The sequence below is a fragment of the Corythoichthys intestinalis genome, chromosome 5 (genome assembly GCF_030265065.1).
Source record: "Corythoichthys intestinalis isolate RoL2023-P3 chromosome 5, ASM3026506v1, whole genome shotgun sequence".
Lineage (NCBI taxonomy): Eukaryota > Metazoa > Chordata > Actinopteri > Syngnathiformes > Syngnathidae > Corythoichthys > Corythoichthys intestinalis.
This window is the reverse complement of record NC_080399.1, coordinates 41,171,186-41,196,396: the sequence shown is the minus strand read 5'-3', so window position 1 is coordinate 41,196,396 and position 25,211 is coordinate 41,171,186. Positions and strand designations below refer to the sequence as shown.

At 40.6% G+C, this 25,211-nt stretch overlaps 1 protein-coding gene across 5 annotated transcripts in view; it reads left to right on the top strand.

The window, feature by feature from the left end:
* hipk2 (homeodomain interacting protein kinase 2) overlaps positions 1-23,954 on the top strand; it is a 106,102-nt gene extending 82,148 nt beyond the window's left edge. For 2 of the 5 annotated variants that reach the window (XM_057835595.1, XM_057835597.1), the window contains exons 6-15: positions 1,081-1,265; positions 1,360-1,522; positions 3,823-4,048; positions 7,239-7,360; positions 9,889-10,019; positions 13,903-14,085; positions 14,562-14,882; positions 17,384-17,640; positions 17,728-17,882; positions 21,574-23,954. In XM_057835595.1, the coding sequence (XP_057691578.1) occupies positions 1,081-1,265; positions 1,360-1,522; positions 3,823-4,048; positions 7,239-7,360; positions 9,889-10,019; positions 13,903-14,085; positions 14,562-14,882; positions 17,384-17,640; positions 17,728-17,882; positions 21,574-22,038 (2,208 nt within the window). In that variant the 3' untranslated portion in view covers positions 22,039-23,954. The remainder of the gene's footprint in view (positions 1-1,080; positions 1,266-1,359; positions 1,523-3,822; positions 4,049-7,238; positions 7,361-9,888; positions 10,020-13,902; positions 14,086-14,561; positions 14,883-17,383; positions 17,641-17,727; positions 17,883-21,573) is intronic. The other 3 variants (XM_057835599.1, XM_057835598.1, XM_057835596.1) reach the window with 3 other exon arrangements.
* The last annotated feature ends 1,257 nt before the right edge of the window (positions 23,955-25,211 follow it).

The following is a 25,211-nucleotide window of genomic DNA, read 5'->3' as shown; positions in this document are numbered from 1 at the left end:
AGAGCAGCTATATCATGACCTTGGTGCTTGTTTAAACACAGGGAAAGAGCCATGGCAAGTCCAATTTTTGCCTCTTTGTTTAGTTTGCTAGTTGGCAAGCCGCAATGGATTTGTAATAATTCACCTCCTTCACTAATGAGGTTATGTTTTCAATTACATATTTGTTTGTTTTTGTGGAACTGGTGGTGGGAACAGTCCAATCAAATTTAGTTGGGGGGAGACATTGATTATGCCAATTTAGCCCCCCAAAAAGGGCTGGTTAGTTAAAGGCTTAAAAAACATTTCCAACTGTCTTCCACAGTCCAAAAACATGTATGAAGACTATACATTGCCCATAACTGTTCTTGATGATATTTTTTCTGCCATTCCTGCGACAGCTGTTCAGATCTGTTTCTGCACTAGGCAATAAACCTGCGGTAATAAAAATTCAACACAAGAAAAGAAGTAAAAATGTTTACACTTTTCAGCAACATATCAAATCATTAGAACATGTTCTTGAATAGGCTCTAATTCACTTGAAAACGATCTAGGTTTATCAGGATGCATACATTCTGATCCATGGGAAATTCCCACGGTCTCTGAGAGCCTTTGGTAACTGTAAAACGCCTATTGACTCGAAATTTTAGCAAATTCAATCAGCTGGAGAAATGAGATGGGTTCCCGCTCATGGAAACACCATTGTTTGACATGGCTATGGCCTCAGGTGCAAGACAGAAGACCCCAAGCCAACCTCCAAGTGTTTGTCTGTACATGGCATCGCATGTAAGCAGCACCGTGCGCTCAGCCTTTTGCCCCAACCTAGGCCGCAAGCTTTGAAGTCATATGGCGCCTGATGGTTTATGTACTGTAGGTCCACTTTGTCATAGCTGTTTGCACAGAATGGTGGCCTTTGTTGAGCAGTCCCTTCTTTTTCCAATTCTCAGTTCCTAGCTTTTATGCATCCATATGTTTTCATAAAGCAGTATAGAAACATGTTTCAACACAAATAGCACTGTAAATGTTTATAATGTCACCGCAGACTGGAACTTTGCATGTGTACATGATGTAAGCTTGATCGTGCCCGTGTCTTTGTGCTTCCAGGTGAACATGACATCAGATCTAGAGGGGAGCGACTTGTTGGCGGAGAAAGCCGACAGAAGGGAGTTCATCGATTTGTTAACCAAGATGTTGACCATCGACGCGGACAAGAGAATCACACCGATTGAAACACTCAACCACCCTTTTGTCACGATGTCGCACCTCCTCGATTTTCCACACAGCACTCAGTACAAGCTCTCAGTCTTCCTCTATGTCTCATTAACTTTTTGAGTTGCGTACATGCATCTGACACTTACCGTTTGTGTCTTTCTCAAATTCAAGTGTGAAGTCATGCTTCCAGAATATGGAGATTTGTAAGCGCCGTGCCAACATGTATGACACGGTCAACCAGAGCAAGACGCCCTTCATCACCCATGTGGCCCCCAGCACCTCCACCAACCTCACCATGACCTTCAACAACCAGCTCAACACTGTGCACAGCCAGGTGAAGGTCTTTTTTTTTTGTCTTTGGTCTGGCACGTAAAGATGGCATGTAACGGCGAGTAAAATGTGTCTGGAATATTGTAAAGCTGCATGCTGTTACTGAGCATTTCCTTTAATGTTAGGAGGCTTACTAACTTTACAGTGAAGTACAATACATGTGTTTTAGCCTCAGGGCTCCCCCTACTGTTGTGAAATACAACCTACCAGTACGTTTGGACTTGAGTTTGGATTTAATACAGTATCTGTAAAAAGTCGATAAATGTAAACACTATAAAATTACCAGCCAATATTATATTTTATCACATATTTGACCAAAGTCTATCAAAAATTCAGGCTTTGATTTTGATGCTGTCAAATCATGTTTGTAAATGGTGTTGAAACATTTTAGCCAAAATGACACCATATTAATACTTTTAATGTGAGGAGCTTACAAGCTCATGTCCAGCTGTTTGCCTTTTTTCCCCTCAACGTGTGTGCACATTTTCTGGCCTGCGATCCTGCTTTTCTGCCTCGTGTTTCTGTCTGGCTGCATTTCAGTCTGCAGCCAGCTCCTATGGGATTGTCACAAAGTGCTGATTGCACACATGACAAGCCCTGCTTCCTGCTTATCTTGCATTCTGAAGCTTTAAGGCCTGGAGAATCCCTTCACCGCGGGCTTCATCTCATTCCCTCCTCTCCTTTCTGTCCTCCTCTGTCCTTTTCCCTTCTCTCCAATTTCTAAGATCTAGCTTGTGGCATTTCCTCTCCCATATGTTGTGGAAGCGGAACTGCTGACATTTGACTTTGCCAGATATTATTATCTTCAAGTCTATTTAGGCATCACGGTCACGCTACTCATGATTCAACCGGGCATCATTTTTGCTATTGTTCTCACAGATGACCCATCTTGCAATTGTCTTGAGTTTATAAGCCACCGATTAATTTAAAAAGCACGGGTCATCTTGTTGCTTTGTATTTAACTTCTTTCACTTATGATGAATGTCACAGTGCAACATTGATTAGGCTCCCCCCACTGTTTTAATCGAGCATACTGAGGAGCGCAAATGAAAAATGAAGTTCCAATGCAATTCTTCCCATATGTTCCGATGAATATTTGATGAGTCATTAAAGGAAACAATGAGAAAACGGTGTTGCCGAACATCCGTTTGACTCTACGACGCTTTCTGGCAGTTATACACTTCTTATGTATGGTCAAACCATGTTGGACTTGCGTAAAAAGGTTACATAATTGATGAATGACTTTCGGATGTGACAAATTACTCCTTTCTGCCACATTGATTTGTAGGTGGCAAAATGTAACACCAAATTTCTCAGTAGTTCATTTTAGAGGCTAACTGTAATTTTGTAACATTTTTTAAATGAACATTTGAATTGATGGAATTCAAAACTCGTTTTGTTTCATCTTTGTTTGCTGATTTCAAATCCGTCATCAGTTGTTTCTCTATTTTGTAGATTTCATGCAATTGGCACATTTTATATCCTTATATTAGTGGCATTTTATAGAGATTCTTCATATATTTTTCACCCAATACCAGTTTAACTTTTTTTTTTTGCATAATTATATACATTTTTCTGAATCGTTGTCATGATTAGCATAGTTGACTGATTTTTACTTATTGGAGCACTTTGGCTGCATTGCAGTACAGCACATGTCACATTGTCACTATTGTTGAGCTCCTGTGTCAGCAGTTGTCTAAAACACAATAAAAGGAATTATTTTGCTCCATATTGTTACATTCAGTTTATTTTTGTGTAACAGCTATATATACCCACTTTGTTTTAAAAAATCCCTGTGCCATAATTATGCATTGCACGAAAAAATTAATCTGTTTTGCCAAAAAAAAAAAGCCCTACCTCTAACAGAAAACAAATGATTTTGATTCAGCATCTCAAAATTGCGCAAGAACAACTGTTTGTATCAATGTGGCATCTTTTTTTTGGTGGCCAGTGAAATCTGTGACTAATCTATGCCCATGGGAAAGGTATGTAAAAATAACTGTAAATTCTTAGGGAAAAATAAACAAAAATATGAATCTGCTAAAACATTTATACACAAATTCAATTTAAACATTGTTGGTGATCCGTTACGGCTGAATATTTTAATATCCTAAGCATTCTTGCCGTTATTTTACCAGAGTGTATTCCAGTTTGTATTATTTTTGTTAGTTTCCATCTACAGTATGACTGTCAATCCAACTCTAATCTCAATTGTTTTTCCCACCTTGGAGCAATTTTCGTTGCTATTCCCATTATTGTCACCTTCTCATTTTTTTCCCCATGTTGATCCCATCATTCCTTTAGGCCACCAACCTGGCTCCCTCTTCCACCAACAATTCTACCCTTTCCTTTGCAAGTCCTGATGTCTCCATACTAAACTACCAATCTGCACTCTACCAGCCCTCCGCTGCCTCCATGGCAGCTGTGGCCCAACGGAGCATGCCCCTGCAGACGGGGGCTCCTCAGCTCTGCGCCGCCCGACCCGATCCCTTCCAGCAGGCGCTCATCGTCTGTCCTCCTGGCTTCCAAGGTAAAGAGTGGAGCGGTCATAATGCATTAGCACACTGACAACTATGAAGAAACACTAGGCCTCCTGTTTGAAATATGTCCATGTCCAACTCATTTGGTGCTAATGATAGTGATAAACATCCAATCCATTTGAAATAAGAGGGTTCTGGTAATTAATTATCACTTCCCTGCCCTGACCAAATGGATTTGACAACTATCGCCGTCAATGGGATCCAATGCGTTTTTTGTGGTTACAATCAAGCTTAAATTTAGATATTGCTTTAATACTCTTTCTTTATCTGGTAAAAATTGTGCCATTTTAGTGAGTTTTTGTGTTCTCTCCCATGTGCAAAGACTCTTTCTGACATGTTTGCATTTTACTGCAAAGCTCAGCCAACTGCACAGCAGGCAACGTCACTTTTACCCCACCAACAACTACCCCATTGTAACATAAAAAAAGCAGTACGTAACACAGTTCAACAGGGGTGTGACAAAATATCGAAATGGTGATATATAGTGATACTTTGTATCCCAGAAGGTTATCGATATGCTCCTGCCAAGAATCAAGATATCGTTTTAAAAAGGTGTCAATGTGGAAAAAATAAAATACAAAGGAACCAACAAGTTGCTACCAAAATCTTCCACCATAATAGTGTCTCATTTAACTCTAAGGGTGCATTGACGGTGCACGACACACAATCCATTTAGACTGGGAACGTTCGTTCTTTCGAAACCAGAGCATTCAGTCATTCTGTCCGATTATCAGGGCATTTACAGGTCACTCGCGGTTCATTTTAGGGCATTTAGAGGTCATTTCCTGTTGAGTTTGAGTCACTGCCTATTCATTTAGGGGATTCCCAGATCAATTCCTGTTCTGTAACTCAAAATAAACAGGAAGTGACTAGAGGCTTGCGAAATTTCCGATTCTTAGATTATTCGCGATTCGGCCGTGGAAGATTCGAGAACGATTCACAAACATCCAAATTCCGATTATTGAAATATTCCAAGTAAAGCAGAAGTACGACACACTCAGCGCGCCGCGCGGTCTTCGGTACACAATTAGGGACGGAGCGAGAGTAGCTAAACATCATGCTTCTCATTACCCGGCCCCTCGGGTAACGCCAATGCTCAACTCACGGCTCTAGCTCAACTCATGCCACGAGATTAAAAAAAAAAAACAACAACAACATACTGACTGCTGCCGAAAAGCTGCTACAAGCCACATTATGTTACGGTAGATATCATTTATATAGGAGTAGATGCATTATAGCTTCGGTATCGTTACCAGCACATCTATTATATATATATATTGAATTATACCGGGTAAAGCGGAAATAAAACACAGTCAGCGCTGTCTTCAGGACGCAATGGGAAACGGACCGAGAGTAAATATCATGTTCAACTCATGCTGCTAGATAAATAATAAAAAAAAACAATAATACCTGACTGCGGCCATCAGCTGCTACAAACAGTGCCCAGTTGCAAGTTGCTACAAACATACGGCAACATACTAGCCTAGTACACCAGACTCACTGCTGTTCCAGCTATTGAGTCTGGCCACCATTCAGCGGATAAAATTTCCAGGGCGGAGCAAGCCACAGCTAACAGACAGCGGAGTGGACCAATCAGCGACGGGCGGACGTGACGTTAGCAAAGCGGCGAGGGACTTGCGTGCGGAAGTAAACATACGAGGAGAGCGGAGTTTATTCAACATGGCTAGCTCGAGACAGACTGTTGTTAATGACTTGTGTCGATGTGTTTTTGGTAATTTAAAACTGATTTTACCGTGGATTGGAACATATTCTCGGCTCTCCTGTTCGCCATCTGTGTTGTTGTGGAGACGACTTCCACGCGGAAGAGTGACGTTGCTCCTTAAGAACATGTCACACAAATATACGAATCTGATTGGACGGTTGATTTTGTCCTTGCTCGAGAAGCCGTTAATGGGCTGGGTCCCAGACTATTCTCACAGTGTTTGAAAAATACAGGGAGAACAGTCTGGCCGTGCCAGGCAAGCAACATACGGCTATGGTAGATATCACATATATCTAGAACTAGATGTGAAATGACAGACGACGACCGTGTTAGATCATATACCAAGAACTAGATGCGAAATGACAGACTTTCCCGCGCTAGTAAACAGGCACCATCTCGAAGCAGTAGACTTCTCTAGAAGGCTCTGTTGTAGCGAACCTAATTACTTTTTATCTATTAAAAAAAAAAAAAAAAATCTGCAAAATCTTGACTTGGATCTATCTTTAAATGATGAAACAGTTTTAAACCTTTCACGTCGAAAGTAGACAGAAGGGAAATTATGGAATAACGGGAGCAATTTTAACAACTTTAACGGTTGATTCACAATATTGAATTAATTGAATGTAGTTTAAAGCTGCCGATACAGAATGGGGACTTGAGTATTTTATTTACTGTTTTTAACAGTTAACTTGATACTGAAATAGTAGTTTGTTTAGCCTGACAGGATTATTGAACAATTTTGGAACTAGTGTTCAAAAAATTAAAAGCGGTGTGTTGGCGGGGTGGGGGGGTTGTGGTGCATCAATAATCGATTTATAATCGAATCAGAGCCTCTGAATCTAATCGTGAATGAAATCGTTAGGTGCCCAAAGATTCACACCTCTAGAAGTGACCCATAAAATACCCCAAAATCAACAGGAAGTAACTGAACATCAACAGGTAAATGACCTTAAATGGCCCAAAATTACCTCATTGCCTGGCATTGGCTGCAACTGACGGCCATAGACATTCAATCCGTTTGAAGTGGGAGGGATGGCAGCGAATGAACGAATGTTCATTCGCTGCCACCCTCCCAGTTCAAATGGATTGGACGTCTACTAGTGATAAAGTCATTCCAATTCACAGCTGAAGCTTGTTTTTCTGTTTATTAGTTGTTTGTAGAATATCCTAGAATGATTTCCTGACCAATGTATCGATAATCGTATCGCAATATCGTCAGATCATCGTTATCGTGAGCTTTGTATCGCAAATCGTATCGTATCGTGAGGCACCAAGAGGTTCCCACTCCTACAGTTCAACACCTCTCACAACACAAGATGGCTTTGAGACAATACTTTTTATTTATGTTCATTTACTAACACAATAATATAATTCTTCTAATAAGAGGTAGAAAAGTGTAAACATTATTTATATGTTAATTTGTTGACATCCTTTTTTTGTTTTCTGCTGCCTCACAGGACTGCAGGCGTCACCATCCAAGCACAACAGTTACTCCATGCGGATGGAAAATGCTGTTCCTATAGTGACGCAGGCCCCTGGCGCCCAGCCTCTGCAGATACAACCAGGCCTTCTCACTCAGGTACAAAGATATTCCAATTGACAATATAGTAATAGACTCAATGTCGATAGAAGTGGGCCAGTCCAGCTTAAATTGGAAGAATAGATTAAGTCGTTGTTACATTGGAAGATATTTTGCGTATTTTCTTTTTCTCCAATCATCATGGAGAACATTTGTAAAGTTACACTTCAGTGATATTGGACCTCAGATAACTCAGATCTCTTTTGTAGTGCATCGCAAAGGGTGTTTAAAGAGGTTGAATTGAAAATTGACCGGGCCTCCAAGGACCTTTGTCGTGCCTCTTATTGATTAAAAGCTGTGGTGCAGATTCCACGATTGTCAGTTGCTGGTTTTTCACAAAACAAATCTAAGCATCTGGTGTTTTGAAATCTTCACTGAGAAACTAAAAATAGTGTCGACAGAGGCTGCAAATGTTGCCCTACTGGCAGCTTTTTCCCCCTTTGCCTTTTTTTGAGTGCATTTAGGTTGAGCTCTCTCGTGCATTACTTTCAGTCTCCCCTCTCTTCGTCCTCCTCACTGACTGTCTGCGCTCTGCTGGAGGCTGAAGCAGCCACGCTTTGATGCACATTGGACAAGAGCCTTTCATGCAGAGAAGGCCTTCACTGAAGCCTGTACTGCGCAATGTAGCTGGTGACTTTTAGCTGTTAATATAATGTCATAGGAAGTAAGAGTGAACGGGAGCACATGTGCACCGTCGACTTCTCCCATCCGTCACTTCCTTTTTCCCCTATGGAAAAATCCAGGAAGGCTTAAATATCTTTGAGAATCTTTGGATTTTGAAACACTCCCTTATCTCCCGTTAATCATGCAGTAGGCAGGCGGGCACACAGTCAGCAAAGCCCTTGAATGCGTGTATGTGTGCGAGAGCATGCCTGTGTTTCTACGGTGGCTTAATCTGCCAGATACCAAATAGTGATTAGCTCCCAGGCTGCTTCTGAATCAGCCGCTCTGAATTAGTGGCCTCCGAGGACCAGAACAGGTCAGGGGGAAGCTTGAATTGGGCCCCAAAAGAGCTGATAATTTATAGAATTGCCAAATTCTCGAACATGAATAACATGATAAATCAACTAAGGACCAAATAAGTGTCTTGTTAAGAAGGCAGCAAATGTAAGTGACTTTTATTGACGCTTGAAGTGCATGTCCCTAGGCTGCTTGTCAGCAGCACGTATACCCTCTGTGTGAGTGTGCGCGCATGTTAAGTAAAGGCACAAGGCAGTCGTTAACATAAGCAGATGGTTTATATGGCCCGTCATGCAACACATCTAATAACTGCCTGTATGTGCATCCTTGTGTTTACTCCGTCACTGTGGGAGGTCTCACAGGCTTGATTTCTCCCCACCTATGCCCTAGACAACCCCATAATGCCTCCCCGCGACCATGCCCATTATACCCAGCCTTCATGGGTGTGGGCATTGAAGAAGGCCCCAAAGCAGTGAGGCAGGACAACCACCATAACCTTTATCTGGTGCAGGAATGCAGAAAATGTGGAAACAATCAGGGAGTGAGAGCAGCAGCTTTCAGAGCCCTGAAGTGACAAAGGGTTTTCACCCGGGGAGCTTTTGGGTGAGGTGGGAGGTGGCGGACTGCTGATAGTGCTGGTGGGCAGTGTGAGGAGAAAAAAGGGCCTCTTAAGTGGGTTACCATTTCAGGGCAGACAGGCAAGTTACACAACCCAGACACTCGGTGAGGAAGGAGCCAGGAGTGAAGATGGAGTAACCAGGAGATGGATGTATAGTATTAACATGTCATAATGGCATGTTGATAAAAGGCCTAAAATGTAAAGGCCATCTTAACGCAAGAATGTCCCATTAGAAATCAGTGAGGCTGCAACTTCAGAATTTGACATATGAAAGAAACTTCCTCCACCTAAGAAAATAGACATAAGTAGGGATTAATATTTGAAAAAAATACTGGAAAATTATGTGCACACATTAACTGCTTGGCATTCTACATGACACCTCTGTCTTAATTGAACGCACATGTACTGCAGCGCATACTGATGCCCTCGTAAATAGATAGTGCAAACGGTATTAAATGAACCATTCATTAGCCCTGACATTCAAGTACTAATCAATACAACTGCATTAAACTATTAAGGTTACACAGAGTATTAAACAAATATGTCGCGTGCACACATGGACCCCACCACACACACAAGCAATGCCTGTTTCTTTGCTCTACAAATACAGCAGCAGCTTTCCCACCAACTTGAATTACTGATAACTATCAAATGAAGTCTCATCTATCATAGGTGGAAACACATATACACACAGAGAAACAAAGAATTGTAGTTTATAAAGTCTTGGTCTTATCTCTTGTGTCAAAAAGGGTGTGACTGTTTGTGTGACTGAAATGTTGATTGATTAAACCCTTAAACCGGATTATCCACATATATCGTGTGTTCATGCATTATGGTAAACTTTCCACAATAAGTGGATGTGTTTCCCTCTACGTTATCTTTTAAAATCTCCACTTTTGATGAAATATTCCTCTTTTTTAAATCCCTCTCGTGTCTGGTCTTACCTCAGCAGGGTTGGCCTAGCGGCACCCAGCAGATCTTGCTGCCTCCAGCCTGGCAGCAGCTCACCCACACCTCAGTTCAGCATGCGGCCGTCATCTCCGACTCTATGAGCGGCACGCAGCCTCTCGCCAACTGGAGGTAAACAAAACCAACTTTCAAAATATTTCAGCTGTTAAATTTTTGCTTAACTCTTTGCCTACCACTGATAGCAATAGACTCTAACTAATCTATTACATCTCGGGGCTGGCAGCAGGGCTTAATTTGTTCCTGATCCTGCTAGAACAGGATCCGATACTTCTTGAGTCTGGCCTCACTTTGTTCTGGGACTTATTTGGGCAGATCCACCACTTTGTTGACCGGCTTGTCATAATCAACTTGTAGACTTTGCCACAGATGTGGAGTACAGGTAGCCCCCGGGTTATGACCTACCCGACTTGCGTGATTTCGACTTTACCACGCAGGAGTCTCGTCTGCCATTTGGTCTACAATCATTTTTTTTTAAACGTGTAAAGCGCTTTTCAGATTATATTGTGCTAAATTCCCGTTTAATGAGACGCGGGATTTACCCCTGCCATGGCTTTCAGGTATGGGGAGATAGACCAGGAAATTAAGTTAACTCTTTCACTCCCAGTCATTTTCACCGGAGCAAGGCCCTTCGTTCCCGGCCGTTTTACTGGATTTTTACTGATTTTGGATTTTGGTCCTATTGCTATATAAATATGGAACCAACCAAAAGAAAGATTAGACTCTCTTCTTTCAGCAGGAAAACAACGTAAGTTCATATCTTTTTCCATTCTTTAGAAATCAGCATTAGAAAATAGCTTAGTTTAAGCAATTTTCCAATTTCTGATGAAAAAACAGAGAAATTGAGCTTTTTGTGAAAGCATACATTTCAAACATAACTTTGACTTTAACACAGCTATTTTTTGCTTTAGTTACATCACCAACATCTGAATAATGTTTTCCTTTTACAAAATAACATAAACAACAAGACAAATAGAGCTTTTGATAGCAAAGTAACAATTTATTTACACATAGACACGAGATGACGCTGTTGTCACCGCGACAGCCGGGTAGACTTTTCCCTCATCGCCGCCTGTCTCTTAGATTGATTTTTTGAGTCTCTGCGGGGTCTGCTGCATTGGTGGTCCCGGTCGTTCTGCTCGGTTGTCCAGCGCCTGGCATCCCGGGCGTCCTCTCGGTTGTTCTGCTCGGTCGCCCGCCGCCTGGCATCCTTCCTCAGGCGCGCCAGCCGTACGGCCCGGCCGTTCGTTGCTGTTGAATTGGGTTGCGGGTCTTACCAAATGCACTACTGCCCTCCAGTGGCCAGTTTTATGGCTTTAAAATGGATTTTCAGCTTTGAGCTTTGGAGCTCAGTCGAATCAGAACCCAGAGATGTCTCTTATGAAAAAAAACGTAAAAGACGTATAAATACGTCTTTGGGACACTGAAACAATTAAAAATAGAACATATTTATACGTTTTTGGGAGCAAATGAGTTAATTACACTTTCAGACTTGTCCCGTGTTGGCGACTCGGCGCTCTCTGTGTGGGCAGGGCGAGGGATGGGATTTTATAACCCGGACATTACGTCATTTTTGGTCGGCATTGTCAACAAAGTAAACCACACATTTCCAAAGATGGACGATGTACTGTCTCTTCCTTGACTCTAAGATCTAGTCGCAATTTAATTTCATTTGTTGTTTGTTGTTGTTTTCAGTTTAATTTTGCTATCTTTCTAGTTAGCCATGTTAATAATTGCGATGTTTGGTAACCGATTTTCATTTTACGCTGAAGAAAGAGGGAATGACGATCAGCCCGCCATGATATTTGCGTCATCAGCCTTCACGCTCTGATCTGGGAATTAACCGGATGATTTCATTCATGCCGCTTCCTGGTTAAATCGGACATTATACGAGGATGCAGCCCGGTTAATATCCGTGTCACCGCCATGTCAGCCGACCCCGGAAATTCCTTTCAGACATATGGGCTGCCCATTTAAATCCCGGGACTTAACGAGAGTTCAGCGTATGTTTGAAAGGGGCTTAACTGTAACACCTCTCAGCATTGATGATAAGTATAGTTTCTTTAGTATATTTAGTGTGTGATGATCACTCAGCACACACCTTTAAAGGCTAAAGCAACATTGCGTATTCTCTCTTGCCAAGATAAGAAAACAAAGCTTTCTCTGTGTTTTTAAACAAGAAAGATGGAGCACAGTGTAGCTTGAAACACATCCTAAAGTCCGGTGAGGAGAATGAGGGAGAAGTGCAGCACATCTCACATGAGGGCACGACCCAAACACTGCTACGATGCAAGCTGACGTACTCCATGTACAATATGAAAATGTCAGGCTGACATTGACATCGTGAATATATGACAGAGACTACGTCGAATTTTCGTCTCGTTGTTGTGTCATCAGACAAAAACTGGCATCCGTCTCTTTATGTTCTAGTCTCTCAAGCCACATTTTTAGCTTGTCATAGTCCCGTCATCGTCATGACAGATGTTTTCGTCCACGAAATAATTTTTTTTTCGTCATTGTTGACAAAACCAACACTGCAAGACCCCAAGATACTTAAATCCTCTAGTTTGGGAAGGACCTCATCCTTGACCTGGAGTGGGCATTCCATCTTTTTCCAATTGAGAACTACGTTTGTCTCAGTCACACCAATCCAGGTCTCGCTGTTATTGCCCACGTGAGCATTGAAATCCGGGACTGGTATCCGACTCGTCATCTCTGGGCTATCATATGTACTTTGCATTCGGGCAGTTTATGATTTACAAATGAAACACTGGCTGGTAGTGATCGTTTGCTGCTCGCCTTCCTATTTAAAATGGATTGTCGTCAGTGGTGACGGATGAGTTTTTTTGTTTGTTTTTTTTATTTTAATGGTACTTTCAAAAAACGCTAGCTAAACTTCTTGACAAAAAGTTTTTTTTCTCCATTTTGCAACCCTGACTTAGGGCAACATTAAACAGGCAGACACAGAGTTCCAGGCAAAGGTTTTGACAAACTATCATGTAATATAATGAAAATATTTGTCCAAACTTTGTAATTTCTCACTTTTGAAATTGAAAGACTTTAATCACAGATACATGTCATCTGGTTAAAACAATAAATACACAATTGTGTTTATGGCTACTATAGAGGTCCAAAAGTAATATAAGAAATTGGAAACTTGATTGACTGAGGAGTCTGTATCTGCCTGACAACCCGTCCTTTATCTTGATCGACTCACAAGAACACAAGTGCATTTATAAGAGCAGAATAACCTCAGGGGGATGGGCCAGACGAACATGAAGAGACTGGTGTCAGTGTGACGCTTTGACGAGTGGATGGAGTGAAGCAAGAAGGCAATCTACCGGCAGAGAAGCTGGATGCGGCTTTGTAAATAAGCAGAGTTATAGGGAAATGTACTGTACAGTATGTTTAGGCGTATTCTCAAATGTCCATTTGTGACGAAGCCCACACAGTCCCCCCTACTCCCTCGGTAGCTTAGTGGTCCATAGAGAGAGAATAAGGAAAGTGTCGCACTTCCTCTGCAGAGCTATCACTTTGGCTGTTGGTGTGAGCTCCTATCCCCTCCCTTTTTGCTCAGTACCTCATTTACTCCCTTAAATCATCTTGTATTTATCTTTTGAAATAGTTTTTATAGACACCTGCTGGCTCATCAGCAGGAAAAAGTACAGTATTTAGAATGTACAGCCTTTGTTCATATAAGTAGGTGCTACACTCATCTTATTATTCTTATGCAAAAATTGGTTACATTTTGATGTAGCAGCATAAATTTTTAAAATTTGAAAATCACATTCATTTAGAAATGTTAACTCACTAACTGCCATTGACGGTAATAGGTGTCCAAGCCATTTGAACAAGAAATAACAGTTTCACCAAATTTACTGTATTTTATATTTTTATACCACATGGCTATGCAGGTGAAAAATGTTTGTCTAAGGCTGTGCTCTCACCTTGCTCGTCTTCTAACATTGTTGTTTGAAAACCGTTTTCTCTACAACAGGAATTCCCACCCACACGGCAGCCATTATAATCCCATCATGCAGCAGCCAGCCTTGTTGGCTAGCCACGTCACTCTCCCATCCAACCAGACGCTCAATGTTGGAGTGGCACATGTTATGCGGCAACCCTCATCCAATAATAACTCCTCTTCCAAAAAGAACAAACAGCACCAGAATTCAGCCAGGTGTGTGTTAATAACAATTACTTTGGCCAAATTACAGTGCATACCAGTGCGTCACAGTATTAGAGGCACTATAATGATGACTTTTGCGTAAAATAAAAAATGTTACTCTTCACTTTCTTTCCCACACACAGGTAATAATAAGAATGTCATTGAAAATTTAATTGATGTCATTAATTTGAATATATATGTGGATTTGTGACATAAAATGTGACATATTTCACTGTATTATGTAAACCACATGTAAATGTGGATATGTTCTATTCTATGCTATCTGGTTGCTAATCTTTTTGCTTCTTAATACTGCACATGAAGCTATCAGGCTAAAAAAGGTTGGCAAGGTGCATATGTTTGTGCTATATGAGTGACTACACAGAAATATCGGAATTAACAAACCTTAATTTGGCATCGCGCCCTGCGGTGGGAAGGTTGCTTCAGTTGTCTGACATCACTTCTAATTCAGTCTTTGTGCTTCACAGGAACACCTCAGCCTATGAAGTGTCGTCCACTCAGGCGGTGCTTTCACCACAACGCTCCAAGAGGGTGAAGGAGAACACGCCCCCACGATGCGCAGTCCAGAGCAGCACGGCCTCTGTTTGCCCTTCCCAACAAGGTTGTGGGGGTGGCGGCTGGGGAACTATTGAGGCCGAGCAGGCCTCCAGCACTACCCGCAGCCATCCGCACCAGCAGCACTTCCCCAGGCAGACCATCATCATCCCTGACACACCCAGCCCTGCCGTCAGCATCATCACCATCAGCAGTGACACAGATGAGGAGGATGACCACAAACAAAACAAAGGGTCAGTTATGTGTTTTGGAAGAAATGTCATTAGCCACGTTTACATGCTGACTTTTATTCATACCGATTCAAATCATTCCGAATGGAAATTTCAGATCAGCTGTTTACATGTCACTTCATCTATTCCGATCAAACGTTTACATGTGTCTGCCTTTATTCCGAAAGGACGTTTGACAACTGCCGTCTGACATGCGCAGATTAATCAAAACAAAGCGTCACGTTGCAAAACATGGAGATCGATCGTCGGAGTGCTGCTGTTTTAACTTTAACCCACTTGTTGTGTTTGTGGGGTCGTATCCGCTTCTGCTGTTTTGCTCTTTTGCCTTGTAGTAGCCGGTTTTCCACCGGTTTCTAATCTGGTCAACGCTCCGGTCTATTCCGGCTTCGTGTAACCTCTCGAGAACTTTTTTTAAATAGTTCACTGTTCCTCGTTTTACGCCCGTCTAAGCGAGCAATTATATTCAATTCTTTTAAAGTTTGAATTAAATACAATCTTTCCGCCGGACTCCAATTAGGTGCGCTGTGCTTGGAAGCCATGTTGCAAGTGACGTTACTTACGTCACAAAGTGACGTCACCACGTCAGTACGGAGCATGTGCAGAAAGAACGCAACCAGACACCATTCCGCTTCCCTGTTTACATGATATAATTTTACTTCTAATCGGTTTGGGAAAAGGAATATTCCACCCCTGTGAATCGGAATGAAATTCCATTCGGTTTGGGCCTGTTCATTCCGAATGAGGTGTTTGTATGGAACACATTTATTCGGTTTGAACAAATATTCCGATTGTAATTGGAATATTTGGCTCCATGTAAACGTGGCAACTGTTTCTATTATTTTTCCCTTATTAAAGCTATTGCTACTACTAAATGCTAAAAATTGGAAACATTTGACTATAGTCATGAGGAAATCTTACATTTTTATTTTATTGAGCCAACTTTTATCGAGTCCAGTCTGATGTTGTGTGTTAGATCTATTTCAATTTTGTTCATGTAATTCAGAAATGCTCAGTGACATATTGGTGTTCTTGCAATGAAATTACACTTGCCCAATTGAATGTATAGTAATTAAAGATGTCCCGATCGATCGGCATCCCAATCACGTCATTTTCAAAGTATCGGAATCGGTAAAAAAATATCCGACATGCCTTTTTAAAATATATATATATTTTTTTTAATTAAATCATTTTCTAATTGTATTTCACGTTACAGCCAAAATGTCTTATACTCCTCCAGAGTCTTTAGTTTTGGCTTAAAGTAGGACTGTCAAATTCATCGCGTTAACGGTGGTAATGATTTTTTAAAAAATTAATCACGTTAAAATATTTAATGCAAGTAACGCATGCGCTACACGACCCACTCACCCATTGTCGCGTTCAATCTATAAAGGCACCGTTTTACCTACATATAGAGCTAAAAGGCAGTGTAAAATGAGTAGAGTGAATTTAGGCAGTCTTTGGAGCCTTTGTTTAATTGGCTAAAGCCTTAAAATCCCCCTCTCAACAATTAAAAATATCGTGGGGGGCAATGTGGGGAAGAAAGGTAATAGTTGATCTTTTTCTTAACACCATATGTTACTTCTCAACGCAGAGAAGATATATCAATTGGTGTCACTACGCACAGTCATGGTTGCACTTCCCATCATGCATTTGGGCAGAGCAGTTAAATGGCTACAGTATCATTTACTGAAAACTCAACAAATACACTAGATGGCAATATTTAGTCACAATATACAAAGTCACATTTGTCCTTTAAGAATTACAAGTCTTTCTATCCGTGGATCCCTCTCACAGAAAGAATGTTAATAATGTAAATGCCATCCTGAGGATTTATTGTCATAATAAACAAATACAGTACTTATGTACTGTATGTTGAATGTATATATTCGTCCGAGTTTTATTCATTTTTTTCTTAATGCATTGCCAAAATGTATATGATCGGGAAAAATTATCGGGAATGATTGGAATTGAATCGGGAGCAAAAAAAAAAAAAGCAATCGAATCGGGAAATATCGGGATCGGCAGATACTCAAACTAAAACGATCGGGATCGGATCGGGAGCAAAACAACATGATCGGAACAACCCTAATAGTAATCCTTTTCAAGAGCTTGTTTAAAATGATTTGCCTCATTGAGGATAGAAATCATGGACTACTAGAGTGGTAATACTATTGTAGCATTTTGATTATCGTGGTCAACGTTTGCTTGTCATATTCAGATGTAGCGATAGTACTGTGGATTTAGGTTGCTGTTTTACACCAGTGCAATCTACAATAATATAAGTACGCTAATCCAATTGTTCACTCTTTACTTCCCTGACAATATTAATTAAGCATAATTATTGCTTTGAAGCAGAATTTTTTATGTATTTACTTATTATGCAGTTGAACTGTAGTCAGTACAAAAAATATTGTGACATTATGGCAAATACGTACGGTCTCTAGTATTTCATTCAACTATATTAATCACAAATTGTAACCTAGCTCCCATTGTTTTTGCTCCAGCTCGTCATCGAAGCAAAGGAAGAACGTGATCAGCTGTGTGACGGTCCATGACTCACCTGACACCGACTGTTCCACCAACAACAGCCCTTACACTGTGGAGTCAAGACCCATCAATAACAACAACAACAATAACAGTTGCGACACCAAGACTGCTGTACTGGACAACTACAACAACGGAAACCCACGCACAATCATCATACCCCCTCTAAAAACCCAAACTAGCGAGGTTGTGAATGAATGCGAACGCCTAATGCCAGGTAACACATTACGATAGCTTGTTGCTTCTCCAAAGATTTTAATGTAGCAATTTCCAATGACTAACACGTTCCCTTCCTTCTGTGCAGATACAATGAACCATCAGAATTCCATTTATAAGTTTAAATCCTCAAATGGAGTGCTTTCGGGCAATACTCAGATACCAGGTGGTGTGACTACATCCTACAGACAGCAGCGCTCAGGGCCACACCCCCTCCAGCAGCAGCCTCTTAATCTTAGCCAGGTAAAATGACAAATAAAAAATGTCTGAACTCTAGACTGAACATCTTTTAATTTGCAGTTTGTACGTATAGTACCATATTTTTCTAACTGTAAGTAGAACCCCAGTATAGGTCGCACCAGCCGAAAAAATGCACACTGACGAGGGGGGACATATTGTATAAATTGCCCTGGAGTATTAGTCCCATTTCTGAGGAGAATTTCATTTAATCATAGGGCAAGAACAAACATTTTACATGACAGTATTAACAATAAAATGTGCATATGGTAGGCATCTGTTAGCGTAACATCCATCCATTTTCAACACTGTTTATCCTTGTCAGGGACACGTGGTGCCAGAGCCTATCACAGATGTCCTCGGGCAAAAGGTGGACTATACCTAAACTCGTCACCAGTTACGTGCACTTGTAGGCACACACAGAGCCAGACAAACATTCTCACCCACAATCAGACCGCCACTGAGTGGGAATAAATCCCACGCAGCCTGCGCCACTACACACCCTCAGTAATTTGTTGGTGTAACATATTAGCAGGTATTCAGATAACTACAACCCAGAGAGCCCAACTGCTTGTTTACAAAACTCAGGATCTCAATCCAAATCACAACCAAATCCTTTGAAGTCTTTATTTTCAGTATTACTTGTGAACAACTCCGTCAACGCTGGAATTAAAGGGCACGCATAGACCACCTTTGTCGTAGCTGTTAGTGTGAAAAATTAACTTAGAGAGATGAGAATCTCACCTTTTGGCGAAGTTCGTCATTTTTAAGTCAAAAAGGGTGACCTACGTGAATTGTGTAGCTCTGAGGAGGTAATTTTTAAGTGGGAGGGGGTTCGGGAGATTGTTTTTAATGTCGGACGCTTGGTGTGCAAGCGCTGAAAGTGGCACAAAGCCAAAAAAGCGCTCCAGAGTGGCCATAACATTGACTTATTTCACTGAAACAAAGGAGGGTACACTGTTGTGTCCTTTCTCTTCAATGTCAAGCTTGGCTGCATGTCGGCCGTGAATGAACACCTAAAGTGCCGTCACCCAGTTGTAATTTTGGAAGATGACAGGAGACAATTACAAGTTGGCAGATAGTAAGTCGATCTAACTAACTAGAGTCCATTTATTGCACGGTAAATAAAAATGATGGAGGTAATTTTCACGGCTGTGTTTTATCGTCGCGTGCATACATTTGTGCGTGCATGTACACCTGCTTGTTGATGGCATATGATACTCCAATTCCTTTCACAGATGTTTATTGGTCATCAACACGCCGTAGAATTAAAGTTCAGACATAAAAGTAGGGAAACAGATCTATATTAAACACTGTAAACGTTAGCATTGCTATATTGAGGCTAATGGGGAAAAAAGACAACCTACTTTAGCCTGGTTTAAAATATTGGCAGTCTTCTCCAAAAAGCAAACTTGCGGTTAAAAGGTGACACTTCAAACATGAAAAATCGCTGGTTAACAATATTTGCGAACGGGAAAAAAATGATTACTGACACCACATGCAATGCCAAAAACAGCTTTTTTTGCGGCTTGTAAACCTTACTGTTAGCGGTTTAGCAACGTATTTCCGGTGAACATTTCAAAATAAAAGCATGTCATGTTCGTCATATAAATAACAATTTCTGAGTTAATCCACACGAAGAATAGCTTTAAAATGACACCCTTTATGAAAAATCTGATTGGCAATGATTATAATACTATTATATACAGTATAGTAGTATACTATAATAATAATGCTAGTTATCTTTTTTTAAAGAATTGTTTTGACTCATGTTGGAAAGGCCAAGTCAGTGTTCTGAATCTGTTTACATTCCATTATTTTGCACAAGTTAATGGTATCAGCATTTATCCACGTTATTTATTTGTGATTTATTGTTGTTAGTTACGTGTTTATTTGTACTTAATAAAAAGTTTTCCAAAATGTTTTTGTGAATTAATAAGCATAATCAAAAATGTAATTGCTAAATTAGTAAAAAAAATAAAGGGGAAAAAATATTATTAGATTAGTCGACTAATCGTAAAAATAGTCGGCTGACTAATCGGGAGAAAATTAGTTGGGACTGCCCTAGTTGTACAGTGTACCGGAACGTATTTCCTCCACACCCCTCTCACCTTTTTAACTTATGACCCATTTTCATGCCTGAACATATATTAGTCTCACCTGAGTATAAGTCGCTGGCTTAGCTGAACAATAAAAAAATGGAAATTTATATCGCCATATCCACTAGTAAGGGGGCAAGACTTGGTTTTAACAATATTTCCGTGCTGCTTCCTACTTTACGTCCATACAAACAGGAATAAGCTCAGGCTACTTCCTCTTAGGTCGTTTAACAACCTTTCTGTCAGGGTGAAATCATATACTAGTATGTCTCAATATCATTATCATATCCTATTTTGCGCTGTTGGGATTTTGATGTTTTTCTTTGCCCTATTTTGGGTTCAGATCAGAGAATGTTGTAATTGCATGTCAACTGTGGACATGTGAAACCCTTTGAGACATTTGTTGTGATTAAGAGCTATATACAGTAAATAAATGTTACTTGACTTGATTAACTCAAGTAATATTCATATTCAGATCTTAAAGGGATCCATGGATGGAAAGACGTCATTATGAGTTAAAATAATTTAATATTGAAACCCCTCTTGGTGTTTTCATTTTTATACAATTTGTAAAATTAGTTTAACTAGTAGGTCGCCATTGTTGGTGACGTCGCAGGGCGGTGACGTCACGTGGTTACGCTGCCTGCCTTCCAGAGTATGACTCGTGCGACATAAACATGTCATCTGTTCAACCTTTTTAATTTAAATCCAAGAGGAACATTACTGACCATGACAACAGCACTGTCGATATTTCACAAAACGAGAAGCAAAATTGAAATGAACAGGAAAGACGTGATGAGACTAGAGTATGGAAAAAAACCGATGTTCTGCCAAAAGGTGCTACACCGGCAAAACGTCTACAAGAGGCGAATTTGACACCCCAAGTACTACCGTGCGCGTTCAGCTTGTTTTGTTTAGATGCATAAAGACAGAACATTCTAACGATGCCTTAAGAAAATACTTAAACGTAGTAATATCAAATATGGGTGATTTAAATATGCTGTGACTAATGACTACGTGACTAATGTGCTCAACAGATCAATCTACTTTAAAGCTACAAGAAGAAAACACAATGCTTAAAAAGTATGAGAGGAAAACACATGCAAAAATTCTTTTGAGGCAATAAAAGGTGATAAAAGACTCAATTAAAAACACAAATAGTAAGTAGCCGCTTTTAACCGATGAACGCATGTGTTAGACGTCTCGCCGCGTAGAAGGAATTGCAGTAACCCTGTATTACCCAAGTACCCGAGCGTCCATAAAACATGGCGCCCGCCATAGGTCAAAACATGTACTAAATATTATAGATTTTTAAATCAATGGCAATATTTTATGTGTTTCCAATAACATATTTTAGTAAGAGAAAACAATTGTGGCTTGTTCGAGCCTAAAAGTCTTTAAGTCCGATGTTCCCTTTAAATTTTGAAAAGAAGTTTTGGACCAAAAAAAAAAAAAAAAAATACTTTAAATGTTTTAGTTAAATTCCGTGTTCACAGTGAATGAAATATATGACGGAATATTTTACACCTGAAAACGGCAGAAATTTTTATTTGAAACCAGAAATGAAACCCTGCGTCATCTTTCATCTTCTCCTCCAGGCCCAGCAGCACATGGTAGCAGACCGAAACGGAGGTCATCGCCGCCAGCAAGCCTACATAGCCCCCACTATGGCCACTCAGGCTCCATACTCCTTCCATCACAACAGCCCTTCTCATACAGGCAACGTGCACCCCCACCTGGCCGCTACGCACCTCTCCAGCCAGCCTCACCTCTACACCTACACAGCCCCAGCCGCGTTGGGCTCCAGCGGCACGGTGGCTCACCTGGTGGCATCGCAGGGCTCGGCGCGCCACGCGGTTCAGCACGGGAGCTACCCGCCGAGCATTGTCCACCAGCTTCCGGTCAGCGTGGGACACCGCGTACTGCCCTCGCCTACCCTGCACCACAGCCAATACCAGGCCCAGTTTTCCCATCAGGCCTATATCAGCGCATCGCCCGCCTCTGCCGTCTACACTGGATATCCATTGAGCCCCACCAAGGTCAACCAGTACCCTTACCTCTAGAGAAGACACTGGAGAGGCCGACTTGGCACTGCTGCTTCCACACACCGACCACCCTTATCCCCATCTGCAACCAACGCTCCGTTAACCTCACTTGTGAACAGTGAATGAGGACTTTGCAATCCTCATCAATCTGCCCCATATGACTTGAAGATATGACGGAGAAAAAGAAGAAAATAAAATGATTCACAGTCATTCTCTGAGGGAAAAAGAAAACCATTACATTTCGAGGTGATTTTGTTTTGATTGTTTTTATCTGAAAAGGGCCATCTTAGCTTTGATTAGATTTTTTTTTTGTTTTTGCTTTACTTTATGAGGAAAGTCATGTCTTGTTAGTGTTACAGGGAAAACCTTTTAGGACGGCGGAGGGTTTCTAGATTAGTTTTCTTTTATTTGCCCATTCTAATTGGGAAGGGACTGCTGAACAGGGGTTACGGACTGGAAGTTCGAAATTCCAAGAGGATTGGGAAAAGGTGAAATACGGAAACCTGCTGCTCTTCAAAGAAAAAAAATGATGGCCTTGAACTGTCTTAATATTTCCACACTTTTGGTGTCGAGAGAAAAAAGAGACGACTCGCTCCACTCCACCTCTTAGAGCCGGAGGTGTTTGGAAATTGAACCAACAGAAGACAACAAACTTTTGTAATGTATTTATAGCTATATTTCTTTTGTGTTCCACAAAACTTAGGTTTTAGCTTATATAGGTGTCTTCGCTGGGCCCATTCATAGAATGTAGCAGTCTGCACCCCATTTCTTTCTAGAACTTTCAAAACACTTTCTTTCCTTTTATCAATAGATACATTTGTTCCTCGTTCCTTTTTTTTAAATGTGATTGCACAAAGTGATTATAATAACATAGGCATGTACAATGTGAGTGTGCGTGTGTGTGTGCTTCTGTCAACCATGTGTGAAGTCCACCTCCTTTAGATTTTGTTCCCTCGTAGTGCCTTACAGATGTAACAACACAGTTTACTCCGCTTGGAATGCCACGCAACACAAAGGAGAAACACACTTTTTGTCCTGCTTTGAGAAGCTCGTGATGGGGACACCTAGATCTCTTCCAGGTGTAAGCGTTGCTCCCACTGCTTTTCCATGGTCCTTCAAGTCCTTCAGAGAAGGAGGTTTCATGTCATCAGGTTGATATTGAGCGCTTTTATTATGTGTGTGCATGAGATACAATAACTTGCCAGGGGTACGTACCAAAGTCCTAGATATTGATCATCATTCTTCTTCCAGACTCACTGGATTGAAATGCCAATTATGTATGTGGTGTTGATGTAACAGCGTGTTCTCAAAAAAAAAAAAAAGTCAGATGTTTATTTTAAAAAATTGCTGAAAAGTAGTGCACTGTAATGGCGTACCGCAAGCAACACGTCACTTCCGCTCATTAATATTCATGACATTAGCTACTGTTGCTAAGGGAGGACATGTCACCTTTTGTCCCCAATAGTAAATGAATGGACGTTGTGTACGAATGAGATATTTACAAAGCTAAACCTACCAAGTCTCTCCGAAAATGACGTCCCTGGTGCCAAATTCACTTGCAAAGATGTGGAAGTACATAAAAATGTTCAGTTAAAGAGATGGCTTGAGAGTCGAGGGCTGAAAAAAACGACCAGACCTTAGCATAGCCTTAGCTTTTTTTATCGACACCTTTTTCTTACTCGACTGACAATTACATTCTCCTGTTTCAACAAGCTATCCTTTACCACCAGCCCTGTCTTTCCTATATATTATATCCTCTGGTTGTCCTACATCTCTGACCGTTCTTGGGGGGTAATTTATATTTTGTGTAGAGATCGCAAATGCTGCTCAGTGACAGCCAACGAACACTTTTAATTTTTTCATTGATAACAAATCTTAATTCTATAGTTTCTTTACACTTCCCCCTTACTTAAGTTTTTTTTTTTTTTTTTTTTTTTAACAACAGAAAAGGTAACTGGCAGTCAAATCCCATTTTATTTCTTTTCAGGTCAGTCATTGTCAGACAGAAGCAGCACGGCACAACGTCACGCTAAAAAATAAGTTAAAAATATCAAAATGGCTTACCTCTTTGTCCTCTGAAAGACCATGCCAACCCAACAAAATGATTACTGCATATTAAATGTGAATGGATTTACCGAGTTGGTGTTAAAAGTCCGTGCAAGTCGATTCATTCTTCACATTTTTTCTTCCCAAGTTTTTGGTTTCGGGAAATGTATGAAGAAAACATCCTTTATATGTCATAATGTCTAGAGTCGTTTCTACAAGTTCCAAAAAAGCAATGTGTGATCGGCATCTTCGTTTTTGAAAGATTACCGAAGAAAAGTAGCAGAATTAACATTGTTTCTATGCGAGGGCGGGTCTATAATAAACTTTACGATGCAACGTCACTGTCTAAAAATAGCATGCTTGCGGTACGCCAGTGCGGAAATTTTAATGATACTGATATTTATATATTTGCTTACTGTTACCACCAGAATCATACCCTGCCAATTTTGCATTGAAAGCAATTTTTTTTTAATGCGTATCTTTTACCTGGAAATGACAAAAACTATATATATATATGTAGACATAATTGCAGTAAAATATTCTCAGTTTTCAGAGATTTTTTGCACATTTTAAAATCTTGGTCTAATTCTACATCAGAACACTCAAATCAATTTAAAAAAATATATATTGGGCATGCTTTGCATTGTTTTTACCTTAGATTCATTTGATATTAAATAATAATTCTGACTCACTGTCAGGTAAGTTGTTTTTAAAATTGAGTTTTACATTTTAGATTTGTCATTAACACAGTTTACACTCACCTTTGTCTTCTTTCCAGCCAAAAGATATCCATTTAGTGTACAAACCGTTGTTGTCGCAATATTCCGTCTGCTTTGTTTGCATCATTTTGCCGGAATGCATCACCACAAAGCATTAATCCTTTTTTCCCTTACAAAACCTACGTGAGAACTCTGTCTCTGTTCTTAATTCGTATTTTAGTTCACACAAGAGCATTTTATTTGGTTCTCGTGTTGGCTGAATAGGTTACAGTTAATACACCAGAGGTCGCGCTGTCTTTTTAAAGCGTCTGAGAGGGGCCTGACGGAAAGTGAATGTGCCATGTTTTTGAGGTTATGAGTATGGAAGGAGACTGCATAGTCATGAGCGAAGTGTCCAGGGTCGCTGGTTGAAAAGCACTGGTTCTG